This window comes from Triticum aestivum, chromosome 5A (genome assembly GCF_018294505.1).
Source record: "Triticum aestivum cultivar Chinese Spring chromosome 5A, IWGSC CS RefSeq v2.1, whole genome shotgun sequence".
Classification (NCBI taxonomy): Eukaryota; Viridiplantae; Streptophyta; class Magnoliopsida; order Poales; family Poaceae; genus Triticum; species Triticum aestivum.
This window is the reverse complement of record NC_057806.1, coordinates 365,255,781-365,271,986: the sequence shown is the minus strand read 5'-3', so window position 1 is coordinate 365,271,986 and position 16,206 is coordinate 365,255,781. Positions and strand designations below refer to the sequence as shown.

General features: G+C 48.8%; 2 protein-coding genes across 5 annotated transcripts; both read left to right on the top strand.

Moving 5' to 3' along the window:
- Positions 1–136: 136 nt before the first annotated feature.
- LOC123103390 (uncharacterized) lies at positions 137–1,218 on the top strand. The gene is made up of 3 exons (XM_044524964.1): positions 137–243; positions 363–441; positions 539–1,218. Exons 1-3 carry the CDS (start codon positions 235–237, stop codon positions 925–927), a joined length of 477 nt encoding a protein of 158 aa, XP_044380899.1. The 5' UTR covers positions 137–234; the 3' UTR covers positions 928–1,218.
- Positions 1,219–3,403: 2,185 nt separating this feature from the next.
- Positions 3,404–6,609, top strand: LOC123103389 (sufE-like protein 1, chloroplastic/mitochondrial). 4 transcript variants are annotated; one of them, XR_006449767.1, is made up of 3 exons: positions 3,404–4,606; positions 5,803–5,980; positions 6,149–6,268. XR_006449767.1 is itself a non-coding variant. In XM_044524963.1 (2 exons), exon 1 carries the CDS (start codon positions 3,536–3,538, stop codon positions 4,604–4,606), a length of 1,071 nt encoding a protein of 356 aa, XP_044380898.1. In that variant the 5' UTR covers positions 3,404–3,535; the 3' UTR covers positions 6,277–6,571. The 4 variants fall into 4 exon arrangements, 3 of the variants coding, with proteins under 3 accessions (XP_044380898.1, XP_044380897.1, XP_044380896.1); XM_044524963.1 differs by lacking the exons at positions 5,803–5,980; positions 6,149–6,268 and adding an exon at positions 6,277–6,571; XM_044524962.1 differs by lacking the exon at positions 6,149–6,268 and having other exon boundaries at positions 5,803–6,107.
- The last annotated feature ends 9,597 nt before the right edge of the window (positions 6,610–16,206 follow it).

The window sequence follows — 16,206 nt, the reverse complement described above, 5'->3', positions numbered from 1 at the left end:
TCCCACCATTTTGTTGGCTGATTGGTAGTTTGTTCCATTTGTTAGCTTTCTGTCTCTATAGCCTTCCGCGCTGCTTCCCTCTGACCCTCTCCCCCTCCTTTCTGTGTCGTCTACTCTCTGTCTGCATATAAATAGGGCCGGGGTATCTTGCTGCTGATAAGACGCAGAAGCTCATCCAACTCTACTGTCAAGCTAGACAAGACTAGAGCTCGTGTGAAACATTGTCCAAGCAAGATGGTTAAGGTTGGTTGCTAATCTGCAAACCTTTTACCAATTTAGCTCGTCGTGTTCTAGCTACGAGTGTTAGTGTTTATCGCTCAGTTTTGTGCGTCGATCTGACCGTGTTTCGCTCTGTGTTGCAGCAAAAGATTGTTCTCAAGTTGCCGTTGGACGGCGAGAGGAACAGGAGGAAGGCCTTCAAGGCCGCCGTTGGCATGGCAGGTACGAAGAAGAAGCCACTGATCATGACTACCACCTGTTTAAATTATCTTCTTCTCTTCGTTGGTTCTCAGGGAGAGGTGGTGAATGAATTCTGCAGGCGTGACATCCGCGACGTTGGAGGGGGACAAGATCATCATCCTCGGCGACGGCGTCGACCCGATCGCGCTGACGACGATGCTCCGGCGCAGCCTAGGCAAAGCCGAGCTCGTCAGCGTGTCGTCCGGCGACGACAAGAAGAAAGATGGCGGCTACGGCTATGGCGGCTACGGCTACGGCGGAGAAAAGAAGAAGGACGGCTACGGCTACGGTGGAGCTGACGGCGGCGGCGGCAAGGACTCCAAGGGTAACGGCGGTTACCATCAGAACGCGGTGACGCCGATTCCCTACCCGGCGTACCAGCAGTACAACGCCATGCCGTCCTACCCTGCTTACGCCTACGCTCCGTATCAGCAACAGCAACAGGATCCCGGCTGCAGCATAATGTAAGCTAAGCTGCTAAGGTGCCGACGAGAAGAGCTCGGGGAGACTCAAGCTTTCATCTCAAAATAAGTTCAGGACAAGCTTATAAATCCTGAACTGATCAAGCGAGCTACGATGAAGCAAGAGATGCGCTGGCTGCTTGAGCTGCACGTACATGTACATAGCTTGTGGAATCATCTGGAATGGTTGTCTGTAAATTCAGGGTTTCAGTTCAGAGTGTACTAGTGTTGTGGTTTGTGCAAGATTGGAAAAGGGTGGACAGAATAAATGGAACAGAGAGATGCATGCTGCGCAAAAGCACACTGAATTTTTAAGAAAGAAAAAACTTCCAATATATTCATGGCAGTACAAGAACACCAGATGTAATAAAGAAACATTCACGTCCGGAGACCACCTAGTGACGACCACAAACACTGAAATGAGTTGGAGGCGTACCGCCGTCATCGCCCCTCCCTCATCTAAGCCGGACAAAATTTATTATAGTAGACAGTTGGAAAGTCATCGTGCTAAGCCCCCAAGACCAGTGCACCAGAAGCAACCGTTACTGATGAAGAAAAGTGTAGATTGAAAGAATCCAACCTGCAGACACATGAAACGAAGATTGGATCCAAGCAAATTCATCAAAGACATGCACCGATTGAATTGCGCGAGATCCGTCAGAGACACACCTCCACAAGGGCTAGGTGAGGAGAAACTTGTCCCATCTCCAAGGAGCCTCCACGGCCTCACCTTACTAAGGAGGACACCATACCCTAAATAAACTTAGAAATACCTAAAAACGGAGCAGGAATCCTAAACCTTTTTCTTTGGAGAGGATGTGGCGGCTGCGTAAAGCGACATGTTAAAAGCACATTAGAATTATATCTAAGACATGAAGAACCTAATGAAACTTTGTAGCAGCTGCAGCATTAGCTATATGTAAGTTGCATGTTTTATCTATTTGAGTTGATTGATCTGCGAAGAAGACAATGCGCAACCTCGAGACCAAAGACGATTGTGTCGTAGCGAGTACAAGGAGGCACGGGGAGACCGGCGAGGACGCAGACGACATTGCATGTGGAGGGCAACCCAAAGGTTGACTGGTTTGGGAGGGGGGAGGAAGGTGCGGGTTCGCCGGATAAATCTGGTGCTCGGGGAAGGTTTGGAGGGATAGTACGCGGCGATGGCCTGATGAGGGCGGGAATGAAGTGAGAGGGAGAGGAAATCAGTTAACCTGATTTTTTTTCTCGACGCATGACGTATAGTCTGTTTTTGTGGGGAGGGGGCGGGAATGAAGTGAGAGGGAGAGGAATATTTTTTTATATGTAAAATAGTAATATTATTTTTTAGACGATGTAAAAGGAATCTTGTTTTTTAGGGGTATTTTTTTTCGGGGCAATGGGACGCGGATCAAAGTTGAGCCTGGTCCAATATAAAAAGCAGGCCAGACCTGCTAGGCTATGCTTCACATGAAGGGCCTGTCGATCAAGCGAACCTCGCGTTACCCAAACGTAGGGGTCCGAAAAAGTTGGATCGCTCGAGGTGATCAAGGAGGCGACTAGGGGTCCCTTGCGCGCCGCCGGTAACGCCGCTGGTTCCCTCTCTCCCTCGGCCGCTCCGGTGGCGGAAGGGAGCGGGAACCTCGGGTCTGTTCACTAGGCTGGTGTGTGGTAGGGTTAGGGTTGAGGGAGACGCTGCCGAGGCTGTTGCGATGGTGTCGCGTCGGAATAAGTTTCTCTGGGCTCCGTTCGCGGTCAGGTGAGGCTTTTGCCTTTGTCTAGGAGCCAGCGGTGTTGGGGATCCCCGGATCTCGTCGAGGTCGCGGGCTATGGTGATTGGAGGTCCATCGGCACTGGCCGTTCGGATCCTCAGATGGGCGATGGAGGTAGGGAGACGAAGACCTTTCTTCTTCCTTGTTGGTACGATTTGCTGCTGCTGTTCTTCTCCTTCCTCTGCGCTGATGCTGGTGGGAGATCCTGCTTTGCCCGGGTGGATGTCCCGGCCGTGGTGCTGGACCGGTCGGATGACTCGAGTTCTCTTCCTTCCGGAAGGGACACTTTTCGCGGTACTCAAAGCTAAAGATGGCGACGGCTGTTGCAGGTGTGTTGGATTGATGTCCATGCCCTCTCAGCGCTGATGTCAAGAAAGGAGAAAGCAACGTGGCGGCAATTGTATCGTAGTCGAAGACGATGACCTATTTGCAACTGGTTGCATATCCTTCTGCTGCAGGGGTCTTCTCTCAAAATTCAGGGATGATGACACAGGGCTCCAGAGATCTTCTTGTGTTATGGTTGTCTTAGAGTACTCTAGGTATTTATGGTCCTTTGTTTTTGCGTTTCAGTATGCTAGTAAGGGACACCTACTCTGTACTGATTCGTGATTTGAATGAACAATTTCTAAAAAAAGAAAAAAAACATGAAGGGCCTGTCTCCATGCGCACGCGCACATTCGTGAACAGCCACGTCGATTGATTCCATGGCCTAGACCTTTTCTTCCATCTCCAGGAGAAGAACAAAATCAAATCAAAGAGAGAAAGAAAAGCTATTGGCCTCTCCAATTTCCGGCCGCGGGGCAAGAGAAGAAACCCAACCCGACCTCTGATTCCCCAATCGCCACCCCTCCTCCGCCGCCACCCATGGCGTCCGCGGCCGCCACCTCCGCCCCGCTCCGCCTCCTCTCCTCCTCGCCCCTCTCCAGGCCGCTCCTGTCCAGGCCCCACCTCCTCACCCTCTCCCGCCCCGTCTCCTTCCAGCGCCTCGCCGCCAGGTCCGCCGCCTCCCCGACCCCCTCCACCTCCTCCTCCGCCCCCGCCCCCGTCGACCCGGCGCAGCTCCCCCCGGCGCTCAGGGACATCATCGCGCTCTTCCAGTCCGTGCCCGACGAGCGCACCCGCTACAAGCAGCTCCTCGCCTACGCCGCCCGCCTGCCGCCCATGGACCCGGCGCTCAAGTCCGACGCCAACCGCGTCCGGGGCTGCGTCTCCCAGGTCTGGGTCCACGCCGCGCCGGAGGCGGAGGCCCCCGGCTGCGTCAGCTTCCAGGCCGACTCCGACGCGCAGCTCACCAAGGGCCTCGCCGCGCTGCTCGTGCTCGGCCTCTCCGGCGCGCCCGCCAGGGACGTCGCCATGGTGCCCGTCGAGTTCATCGAGATGCTCGGGATCAGGCAGAGCCTCTCGCCCTCCCGGAACAGCGGCCTGCTCAACATGATCAACCTCATGAAGCTCAAGGCGCTGGAAATCGCTGCGGGCCAGGAGGTGACTGGCGGCCAAGAAATCCGCCAGGAGCGTACTGAAACGCCTGCCGTGGAGAAGGAGGAGCCTCAGTTTGAGGCTTTCGGTGGGCAAGCGCATGAGAGTTCAGAGGCGGAGAGGCCTGAGGAGGAGGAATTCGAGGAGGAACCGGCTGCTGTTGTGGAAGGAAATGGCAGCCTTGGAGGTGGGAGGAAGGAGAGGATAAGGGATAGTTTGGAGAGAGGGCTTTCACCACTGGAGCTCAAGATTGAGGACATCTCGTATCAACACAGTGGGCATGCCGGGGTAGCAGGTAGCGATGGAGAGACGCATTTCAATGTGCGGGTGGTGTCCAAGGAGTTTGAGGGGAAGAGCATGCTCAAGAGACACAGGGCTGTGTATGATCTCCTGCAGGATGAGCTCAAGAGTGGGCTGCACGCGCTGTCCATCGATGCAAAGACACCATCTGAAGTCTAGGTATTGCATACAGCGTGATGCTGCACATGAGGTTCATTTTTGTCACATTGTAGATTTCTCTAGGATAGTACTTCTCACTTGCTGAGACTCTTCTTTTTTCACATTTCTCATTGGCTTAAAGATACATCACATATGATATTTGTTGTGCCAGCAGCGGATGATGGTATCCGGGTATACTAAACATAATTTTCTTCAGTGCTTAAACTTTCATGATGCTAATAATATTGAATGCAATGGTTCTCCTCACCACCCAATTACATAACATATACATTACATGATTCCAGTTCTTTGAGTGTTGAGTGGTATTATTATCTAAATCCTAAGCATCAACTAATCCAGCCACTCATCCTAGTTCCTTGGGTTCAACTTGTCCTCCTTGATGCCGTAGCCTGGAAATCAGATGTATAGGTATCCAAGCTGTGACAGGTTATCAACTTAAATACAATTTATGCCTGAAATAGGGAAAATATAAAATTAACTACAATAGAATCTGTTTATCCTCGGTGGTGGTTATCTGGATCATAAAGTTTAAATAAATTCATAACACCATGGACACTGCTGCCTCCAGCAAGTGCCTCGTGCAAATTTATTCCAGACACAGATTATGTTTCTCTTATCTGGACTATGCAGAAATGATATACTTAATTATAATTAATTTTAGAACTCAGAACTACCGATTCAGACATAAGGATGTTTCAGTAATTGGTTGGTTGCCGGTTCAGAATGAATGTAGTTTCTAAAGAACTGTGTAGTCTTTGTCTTTCTCCTCATGTCCTCTCCTACAACTATCCTGTGACCAGTTCATTTCATCGGAAATCCTGTATCCAGCTATGCCTATAGGACCAAAATTAGCTCAGTGTCTGTGACTCGATTTGCCAGACTGTAGCATGATTGCAATTCCACTGAAATTATTAGCCAGATGTTCCTTAAAATCGGGTCATATTTCGTTCCACAATGTAGTGCATATTAGGTTTTCTAGAATCAAACATGTCTATGTCTGACCAAATTTATAAGATAAACTATCGACACCTAAAAGATTTGACTAGAGAAAAATTGATATAAAAGTGCACACTAGGTGTCTATTATGCTGCATATTAGGTTCATCATCAAGATACATCCACTTTACCTTCTATGTCAATTTTTCTCTAAATGTAGTGTGTCAAAATATTTGTTAATTTGATCAACCACGACAATAGGCAGAGCTAGTGAGCACATGAAGAAGGTGGGCAAGGAAGAGAAGAAAGATTTGACTAGAAGCAGTCTTCCATCATAAGACAAAAAGTCAAACAACCAGCTAATCTTCTTTCAATCCCTTTGCATGAGAACAGTGAAATCCTCAATCCTTGGCTTGTCCAGACTCATGGGCAGACCTAGGTAAGTGAAAGGGAAGGTTCCCTGCGAGCATCCCAGAGCGCCTAATCATGACACTTTGAACATTAAATGGAACAAGCACGTATTTGTTGTAGTTAACCTTTAATCCAGTGTGGGAGGCAAAGTGCATGGGAAGAAATTTAGCTTATATGACTTGCATTTCTTATGCAGTTAAAACCAAGATGGTGTCATCGACATATTGCATCACTGATAATCAGTTCTTGAGGATGATTGTAAAATTACTTTGATGGGTTGGTGTCTTGGTGATCCATAGCTTCATTGCATATTGACTGTACCAGGTTAGCAGCAAGGACAATGAGCAGAGGAGAAAGGGGGTCTCCTTCTCTAACTCCTATGGAACTCATTGAGCAATATAGCAGGAGTGCCTTATTTGAAGATCATGTGTATCCAAATGAGCCATCCAGGGCCAAAATCTTTAGCTTTGAGAATATCCACGATGGTATTGTGCTCAATAAGATCAACAACTTTTTCAAAACTTGACTTAACCACCAGGATCTGTTTCTTGGAGTGATGGCATTGGGATATATATGTTCATAAGCCCAGACCAAGCAGTTTTGAATGGTTATCTTGATAAAATCGTATTCATTAATGTGGACCAATTTGAGAATGACCTTCTACAATCTATTAGCTAGGATTTTGGTAATGTTCTTTATGGAGCAATTTAACAGATATATGGGTCCAAGTCATTAGCATCAAGGGTGATGGAGGAATTAATGCTCCATATGTTCACTTTTCCGTAGTAAAAATCCTCAATAAGGTTGTAAAAATCCTAGAAATAATGTTATCCAAGACATCCTTGATGATGCACCATTGAACCAGGTTGCTGGTGACTCTGAGGGCTTTATTTGAGGGAAGCTGCATAACCAGCTTCATAATTCCTTTTTTTTGGTGAAAGGGCGCATCAAGATCTTGTAGATTATCCACCCTTTTGCCAAATATTTCAAATCAGCATGGAGACAAGTGGGAAAATCTTTTTTTTTGTTTCGCAGGGACATGAAAACAAAGTGGGAAAGGATTGTCTAATATATCTTTGAAAGCCCTCCACAAAATAACAGTTGTAGGTAGATGGTCATGATGCTCATTGCCAAATCATTTTGCAACATGGAAATGTGATTCTACCTATATTTAATAGTGGCTTTGCCATGAAAGAACTTTGTGTTTTCATCACCTATTTTAACCCATTTGATAGTGGCTTTCTACTTCAAACCAGTCAATGTGTACGTGCAATGCACGTTAATTTGGAAGTATATTAAGTGCATGCGGATATTAAGTAGGATATTATTTGTGTGTTATTATGTGATTAGCACTATATTTGGCATGAAATTAACTGCACGCTTAACGTGTTGAGGGTTCGATATTGAAGCAATCTAGGTTGTTGGATTGACATGTTTTGATGGCTGAGATTAATTGGATCTCCCCTTTTGGGTCTTTTTATATTGATATAGATAGATTGTCTAGCAAGAACATAGCTTGAGAAGGGGAATTTGATTATATCTCTACCATTAAGCTTAATGGTTGTAAGGTTCTTGTATTCCTCTATGGTATCCCATAATAGTTTTTTTTGCAGCTTTGATAGTATTAGTTAAATTTGAAAGACCTTTGGGCCAAAATTTTCAGGTCCTTTCTTAGGCTTTGCACTATTGGTTTCCTCAACTTCCTAGTCCTAAATCCTCTTAACAACCTCCTTAAAAGCATGATACTCAAGCTAGAAGTTTTAAAATACGAAAATATTGGATTTTGGAATATTGGTATGTTGAGGAACGTAGTATTTTAAAAAAATTCCTACGCACACGCAAGATCCATCTAGGTGATGCATATCAACGAGAGGGGAGAGTGTTGTCCACGTACCCTCGTAGACCGTAAGCAGAAGCGTTATGACAACGTGATTGATGTAGTCGTACGCCTTCACGATCCGACCGATTCTAGCACTGAAGATACGGCACCTTCGTGATCTGCATACGTTCAGCTCGGTGACGTCCCACGAACTCTAGATCCAGCTGAGGTCGGGGGAGAGTTTCGTCAGCACGACGGCGTGGTGACGGTGATGATGAAGCTACCGGCGCAGGGCTTCACCTAGGCACTGCAACGATATGATCGAGGTGGAAATCTGTGGAGGGGGCACCGCATACGGCTAAGACAATTGTCAACTTGTGTGTCTATGAGGTGCCCCCTCCCTCGTATATCAAGGAGTGGAGGAGGGGAGGGCCGGCCCTCTCTATGGTATGCCCCAAGGAGGATTCCTACTCCTAGTAGGAGTAGGTTTCCCCTTTCCCTAGTTGGGGTAGGAGAAGAAGGAAGGGGAAGAGGGAGAGAAGGAAAGAGGAGGGCGCCGCCCCCTCCCTAGTCCAATTCGGACCAGCCCATGGGGAGCGCGTAGCCACCCCTTGAGGCCCTTCTCTCCTTTCCCGTATGGACCATTAAGGCCCATTACTTCCCCGGCGAATTTCCGTAACTCTCCGGTACTCTGAAAAATACCCGAATCACTCGGAACCTTTCCGATGTCCGAATATAGCCTTCCAATATATCGATCTTTACATTTCGACCATTTTGGGACTCCTCGTCATGTCCATGATCTCATCTGGGACTCCGAACAACTTTCGGTACATCAAATCACATAACTCATAATGCAAATTGTCATCGAACGTTAAGCGTGCGGACCCTACGGGTTCGAGAACTATGTAGACATGACCGAGACACATCTCCAGTCAATAACCAATAGCGGAACCTGGATGCTCATATTGGCTCCTACATATTCTACGAAGATCTTTTTCGGTCAAACCGCATAACAACATACATTGTTCCCTTTGTCATCGGTATGTTACTTGCCCGAGATTCGATCGTCGGTATTATCATACCTAGTTCAATCTCATTACCGGCAAGTCTCTTTACTCGTTCCGTAATGCATCATCCCGCAACTAAGTCATTAGTCACATTGTTTGCAAGGCTCATAGTGATGTACATTACCGAGAGGGCCTAGAGATACCTCTCTAATAGACGGAGTGACAAATCCTAATCTCGATCTATGCCAACTCAACAAACACCATCGGAGACACCTTTAGAGCATCTTTATAGTTACCCAGTTACGTTTTGACGTTTGATAGCACACTAAGTGTTCCTCCGGTATTCGGGAGTTGCATAATCTCATAGTCATAGTGTTGGGGATATAGCTATTAGTTATGACCCGCCCAGGAGGGGCCGGGTCATCCCCAATGGCGGGTTACAAAGGAAGCCTAGTAAACATTAAGATGATAGTTTATCAAATCTTACAGAAGGCCTAAAAGGCCTAGAGGCGGCTTAAGGCCCAATATTGTAAACCACCGTATGTAAGGAAAGACTTGTAAAGAAAGGCATGTAAAAGAAGTCACCGAGCCGGACACGATTTATGAGCCGGCCGGGACTCTATAGGCCACCAGGCGTCAACCCGTGTATATAAGGGGACAACCCGGTGGCGGCTTAGGGCAAGAAACAAGAGATCGATAACCAAGCCGGCGAGTTAGCCTCTTGGTGATCGAAACCCCAGCAATACCAAACACAACCAGACGTAGGCTTTTACCTTCATCGTAAGGGGCCGAACTAGTATAAAAACCTCTCGTGTCCTTCGTCCCGATTAACCCCTTTAAGCTTCCTAGTTGTGATGGCCCTACGACTAAGTCCTTCCACTAGGACATCTGCCGTGACAATTCCATGACAGTTGGCGCCCACCGTGGGGCCAGTGCACGATGTATTTGAGTTCTTGAAGGGCAACTTCGAAGGGCTCAAGGGATACGTTGTGGGTCGGATGACCAAGAGTCATCGCGGCAAGCTCTACATCGATGACGAAGGCTGGGGCCCCGAGGCCGGCTCAATTGAGTACGGGTACCGGGTCCCCTTCAGCGGAATTCATGTCTTCATCGGCCGGATCAGCGAGTCAGGCCCTGAGCCGGACGTCCACACCAACCTCGCCGAGACGGCTCAGCGCGCGAGGACCACCCATGTTCAATCTGTCATGAAGCATGCTTTCGTAGGCTGCGTCCACGGCGGTGAAAACTCTGAAGGATCGGTGGATGGCGGTGAGACGGCCGTCTGTTCTGACACTGCATCATCAACGGGCGAGACAGACTCTTTGTATCAGCTGCAAGACGGCATGCTCGGGGGCTGTTCCAATGGCAGCAATATTCCGGACCCCCTTGAGCAGCCGAATTGGGCCGGAGTCTTCATGGCAGGAACACAGCCCGGGCAGAACTCCACAACAGCAGCGGCAACAACTACCGGGTCGGCCGCAGCCGGGTCAGGAGACCCTGCGCGCCCCTGGCTCAGATTCTAATGGACCTCATGGATAAACTGACGACTCTGTTGACTGCCGTGGTAGAGCTGGCGGATAAAGCCCAGCATGACGCAGAGGTGGCACGCGTACGTGAGGAGATGGTACAAGCTAAGGAAAATCTAGCAACAGAGGAGGTCAGGATGGCAGCGGAGCAGGCGGCTTTGGACGTTCGTGCTCAACAGCTCCAAGCAGAGACTTTCTGGCTCTCAGTGGATCTGAACACGTCAAACGAGGTCATGAGAAGAAAGCATCAGAAAACTCAGTCACGTCTACCTCTGACGCTCGATCCTAGGAACCTTTTTCATACACCCGAAGCTGGGACAAGCAACCAGCCGGAGGCAAATCGGATCACAACACCCGGGGCGCCGGTTCAACCGCGCACCATGGAACCACCTCATGTACATACCGCTCCACCTCATTATGTACCAACGACGCCGGGTCACTTCTCCAATCCCTTGGAAAACCTCATTGCAGTATCGGCTCGTTTGGCGGCTCTCCCGATGGAAGGTGATTCGCCGGCGGCGGTCGAAACGCGAAGGGTGAGAGAACTTCTTCAAACAGCTCTGGCACAGCAGGATGCATACTCCTACAGTAGATACCTGATCCATTCAACTCCCCGCCCGAGCCGGAGCCCAAGCTACAGTAGGCATATGGATTCAGCTGACATGTCAAGCAATGCTCAACGCCGCAACCGGCCACACAGGTATGAGCCGGTGCAGGCTGGAGCCCTTAACTTGGCGGATCAGGAGAGGATCCGACAAGAGGCTGAGCAAGCGGTTCAACTGGCAGCAGAGCAGGCAGCTCATCAGACTTTTCCGGCTTATCCAGCAACCTCGGTCGAGGCAGGAGTGTCCACAAGAACCAGAGGTGTCCCTTGCCTGGTGCCGGCCATACGTAATGAGTGTTTGCCAAAAGACTTCAAGGGGCCTCGTAAGGTGCCTAATTACATGGCCGACTTGTAGCCTGGGGCTTGGATTGAGAGTTACGAGATGGCTATGGAGTTGTTGGAGGTCAGCGACGCAGCAATGGCTAAGTATTTCACTATGATGTTGGATGAAACAACTCGTACTTGGCTGAAGGGGTTGCCACCCAATTCTATCGGCTCACGGGCGGAATTGAAGGCCCGGTTCATCCAGAACTTCAAGGACACGTGTAAACAGCCTATGTCGATTGTGGATCTAACTAATTGTAAACAAGAGGACGGTGAATCTACAACCCATTGGGTGCGCCGGGTCAAGGAGATAATACATTCGTCTGATAAGATAAATGCAGGCTCAGCAGTCTTGATGTTGGAGAAAAACTGCCGTTTTGAACCTCTGAAGCAGAAGTTGGGGCGGCTCAAGCATGACTGCAATGACATGGGCTAGTTGATGGCGCCTCTCGTCAAGTATGCCGATTCTGATAGTACCAAGGACCCGGTGTCTGACGAAGAAAAGATAGCGAAGGGAAAGAAGAACGACAACAGCAAGGTGAAAGAACATGCGGTGCCCCCATGTTTGGTTTTGGTAATTGATGACAATCTCTATGGACTAATGGTTGCCTTGAGTTATATTTGAAGGTTTTGTCCATAGGCTTTTCTTGGAGTATATGTGTTGGGTTCAAGGAGAGTTTGTGTCGACCAAGGTGCTATTCAAGGAATTACCTAAAGATTGGTCTTGTGAGAGGTTGATCAAGACTAAGTCAAGAGTGAATCAAGTTGATCAACTCACAAAGCGCAGAAGATGTACCGAGAGGGATCAAGTGATCCCATGGTATGGTAATAATTGTCAATTACGCTTTGTGTACTAACCCATGGTCTTCGTGAGAGTTCTTTGTGGGGTTAGGTTGCGGTGTGCAAGTTCAAGTGGAGCATCACAAAGAGATCAAATGCTTGAAGCTTTCCGTCCTTTGTGGTGATAATGGACTTGTGAAGATGTGCGGAAGAGTGGCTCACCCATAGTGGAGTATGGGGGAGCAATCAACTAGTCTTCATCGAGTCAACACAATCAAGAAAGGTGGTCCAACTTGAGGGAGTCAAGATTGTCATCATCTAGCTCAAGTGGACCATGTGCAAGGCAAAGGTTTTCCCTTGATAGGTTTTCTATTTTACCGGTCTCATGATGGTAGTTGGGAGACCGGGTTATAGGATCGATTGTCGTACTATCAAGGGGGGCTCTCGATGAGTAGCTTGATCGTATCGTTCGTAGAGAGCTCAAACCATTGCATCCTTGCATCATCTTTCTTGGTTCTTGTTTGGTTCTCTTTGTGAGTCTTAGAGCTTATGGTCATCTTGATGACAAGTTTGAGTTCATCAAAAACGGAGTTCGCATGCATCTTCTATGCTGTTTTCGATGTTGGAGGTTTTGTTGATTCTTCTCGGTTGGAGGTTTCACTCCTCTTTTTGTTAGGCATACCTCCCCTGCCTCTTCTTACTATTACCATTCGCTGTTTTGATGCTACTCGTCGTCTTGTTTCCAACAAGCTTGAGTTTGCTCAATTCGGAGCTCATATGCAGAAGTTATGGCAGTTCTTGTTTTCTTGGAAGTGGTTTTTGTCTGGTCCCAACGGTAGTACCACGAGCCCCAGCGGTAGTACCGCTTGGAGCTCTCAGTCGTTGTACCGCTGCTTCCGGGCGGTGGTACCGCCATCTTGCTCAGCAAAGACTTGGGCGGTTGTTCCGGCCAGGCACCGCCCAAGTACCGGTCAGGCCTTTGTTTTGATGCGGTACTCGGGCGGTGGTGGCCCGGTTGGTCCGGTCGTACCGGTACCACCGGTGTCCGGAGCGATTCTACCGCTCAGGACTTAGCTGCCCGAGCGCTCAAGGCCATGCGGTTGCACCGGCCCGGTACCGCTCGACTACCGCACTCAGGGGTGACTCCCTTCTGTTCCTATGCGGTGGTTGAGCGGTGGCTGGGTGGTTGCTCCGGTTGTTCTTCTCAACCGGTGCTACCGCCTGGTCGCTCGATTGTACCGCCTAGTAGGGTTCTGCACGTATACTGTGAATCCCGGTTGTACCGGGACCAGGAGCGGTAGTACCGCTCGTGTGCGGGCTGAGCACATAACGGTTGGATTTTCCCCCTCCTATAAAAGGGGGTCTTCTTCCCCAATGAACCCTATCTCTTGAGCTCGTGTTCTTCCCCCATTGTTGACCTTCTCCGAGCTTGCTAACTCTCAATCCCTCCATGGATTCTTCCTAGTTTTTGAGGGAAAAGAGAGAGGAGATCTAGATCGACATTTCCACCAATCACTTTCTCCTCTATGTGAGGGGAACCCCTTGGATCTAGATCTTGGAGTTCTTGGTGTTCTCTTTCTTGTTCTTCCTCTCATTTTCCTCCCTAACATTAGTTGCTTCAGTGGGATTTGAGAGAGAAGGACTTGGGCACTCCGTGTGCCCATGCCATTGCATTTGGTGCATCGGTTTGAGTTCTCCACGTGATACGTGGAAGTTACAAATTGAGAAGCTTATTACTCTTGGGTGCTTGGTACCCTTGAGCTTGTTCCTCTTGGGTGCTTGGGCGCCCTAGACGGTTGTTGGTGTTCGGAGCTCAATCATTGTGGTGCAAAGCTCCGAGCAAGCGTCGGGGTCTCCAATTAGGTTGTGGAGATCGCCCCGAGCAATTTGACGGGTACCGGTGACCGCCCCCAAGGGTTGCCATTTGTACGGGTTCGGTGACCGCCCTCAAGGGTCCCTTAGTGGAATCACGGCATCTTGCATTGTGCGAGAGCGTGAGGAGATTACGGTGGCCCTAGTGGCTTCTTGGGGAGCATTGTGCCTCCACACCGCTCCAAACGGAGATGAGCATCCGCAAGGGTGTGAACTTCGGGATACACCGTCGTCTCCGCGTGCCTCGGTTATCTCTTACCCGAGCCCCTTTACTTATGCACTTTACTTTGTGATAGCCATATTGTTTCTTGTCATATATCTTGCTATCACATAGTTGCTTATCTTGCTTAGCATAAGTTGTTGGTGCACATAAGTGAGCCTAGTTGTTTTAGGTTTTGTGCTTGACAAATTAACCGCTAGGTTTATTCCGCATTTGTTAAAGCCTAAACCGTAATTATTTTAAAATGCCTATTCACCCCCCCTCTAGGCGACATCCACGATCTTTCACAAGGGTTACCAACATAACCCGGCAAATTAAGGAGGTAATAAACGTAAGGCTGATGAATTTGTCGCTAACACCAAAACGCAGGGCGACAATCAACAGCGCAAGGGCAGGCAACCCCCTCGGTCAGGCGGGTCAGGTCCTACCCTTGAGCAACTATTGAATGAACCTTGTCCAAGACACGGCACCCGGGAGAAGCCAGCCACCCACCTGTGGAAGGATTGTACAATCATGAAGGCGTTTAAAAATTCAAATGCATTCGATGGAGGTCACGGCCTAGGTGGCGGTTTAGGTGGGGGTGGTTTTCATGGCCCGGGCGCCGGATCAGGTGGAGGAGGATTCCACGGTCAGGGCCATCCTAGTAACCAAGGAGGATATAATCCACAACCTGGCCAAAGTAATCAGCAGCAACAGTCCGGATATCAGAGCAACCCAAAACAGCTGAATAGTGGGCAATACCATGTGTTCACTACTAGTTTATGTAAGAGGGACCAGAAGCTTCACAAGAGGGCCGTCAATGCCGTTGAGCCAGCGATTCCATGCTACTTACGTTGGTCAGAGCAGCCTATTGTGTGGAGCAGAGAGGATCACCCACCCCGGGTTGATAATCTGGGTCACTTGGCCTTGGTAGTGGCGCCTCAGGTTGGTGGATATAAATTCACTAAGGTACTCATGGATAGAGGCAGCAGCATCAACATCCTCTACTATGAGACGTTTCGTCGGATGGGGTTGACTGATAAGAGTCTTACGCAATCCAACACTGTTTTTCACGGTGTGGTACCTGGCAAGTCGGTATACCCAATTGGTAAGATTGAACTGGAAGTAGCCTTTGGGGATGAGTATGACTACAGAGCAGAAAAATTAACCTTTGAGGTGGTTAAGATCAAAAGCTCATATCATGCTCTGTTTGGACGGCCGGCTTATGCCAAGTTCATGGCTCGGCCGTGTTATGTGTATTTGCAGCTCAAGATGCCAGGTTATAAGGGCACCATTACAGTACATGAAAGCCGGAAAATAGTCTTGGAGTGTGAAGAAGGTGATGCTGCCTATGCTGAGTCTGTTTGTGCAATAGAGGAGTTAAAGTTTTATAAGGATCATGTTGACCCGGCAGACATGACGTCTTTAAAGAAACCAACAACGGAGCATGAGCCGGTGTTGAAGTTCAAATCAGCTGATGACACCAAGATGGTTGAGTTTATGCCTGGCGACTCATCCAAGCAGTTCATCATCAATGCAAACTTGGATCCGAAATAGGAAATCGCGCTTATCGAGTTCATCCGTGAGAACCAGGACATCTTTGCATGGAAACCTTCCGACATGCCGGGTGTCCCGAGGGAACTCGTTGAGCACACTCTCAATATTGATCCAAAGTTTAAACCTATTAGATAGTTTCTCCGACGGTTCAATGAAGAAAGGCGTAAGGCCATTGGAGAAGAGGTGGCCCGGCTCTTGGCGGCCGGGTTCATTGTGGAAGTCTTTCACCCAGAGTGGTTAGCCAACCCGGTGCTTGTACTAAAAAAGAATGACACCTCGCGTATGTGTGTGGATTACACCGATTTAAACAAGGCTTGTCCGGCTGACCCTTTTGCCCTCTCCCGTATTGATCAGATCATTGATGCTACGGCGGGTTGCGCACGTTTGAGTTTCTTGGATGCTTATTCAGGTTATCATCAGATCAAGATGGCAGTCAAAGATTAGGAGAAGACAATTTTTATCACTCCGTTTGGAGCTTTCTGCTATGTGTCTATGCCTTTTGGGCTTAAGAGTGCCCAAGCGACTTACCAACGGTGTGTGTAGAATTGTCTTCACAATCAGATTGG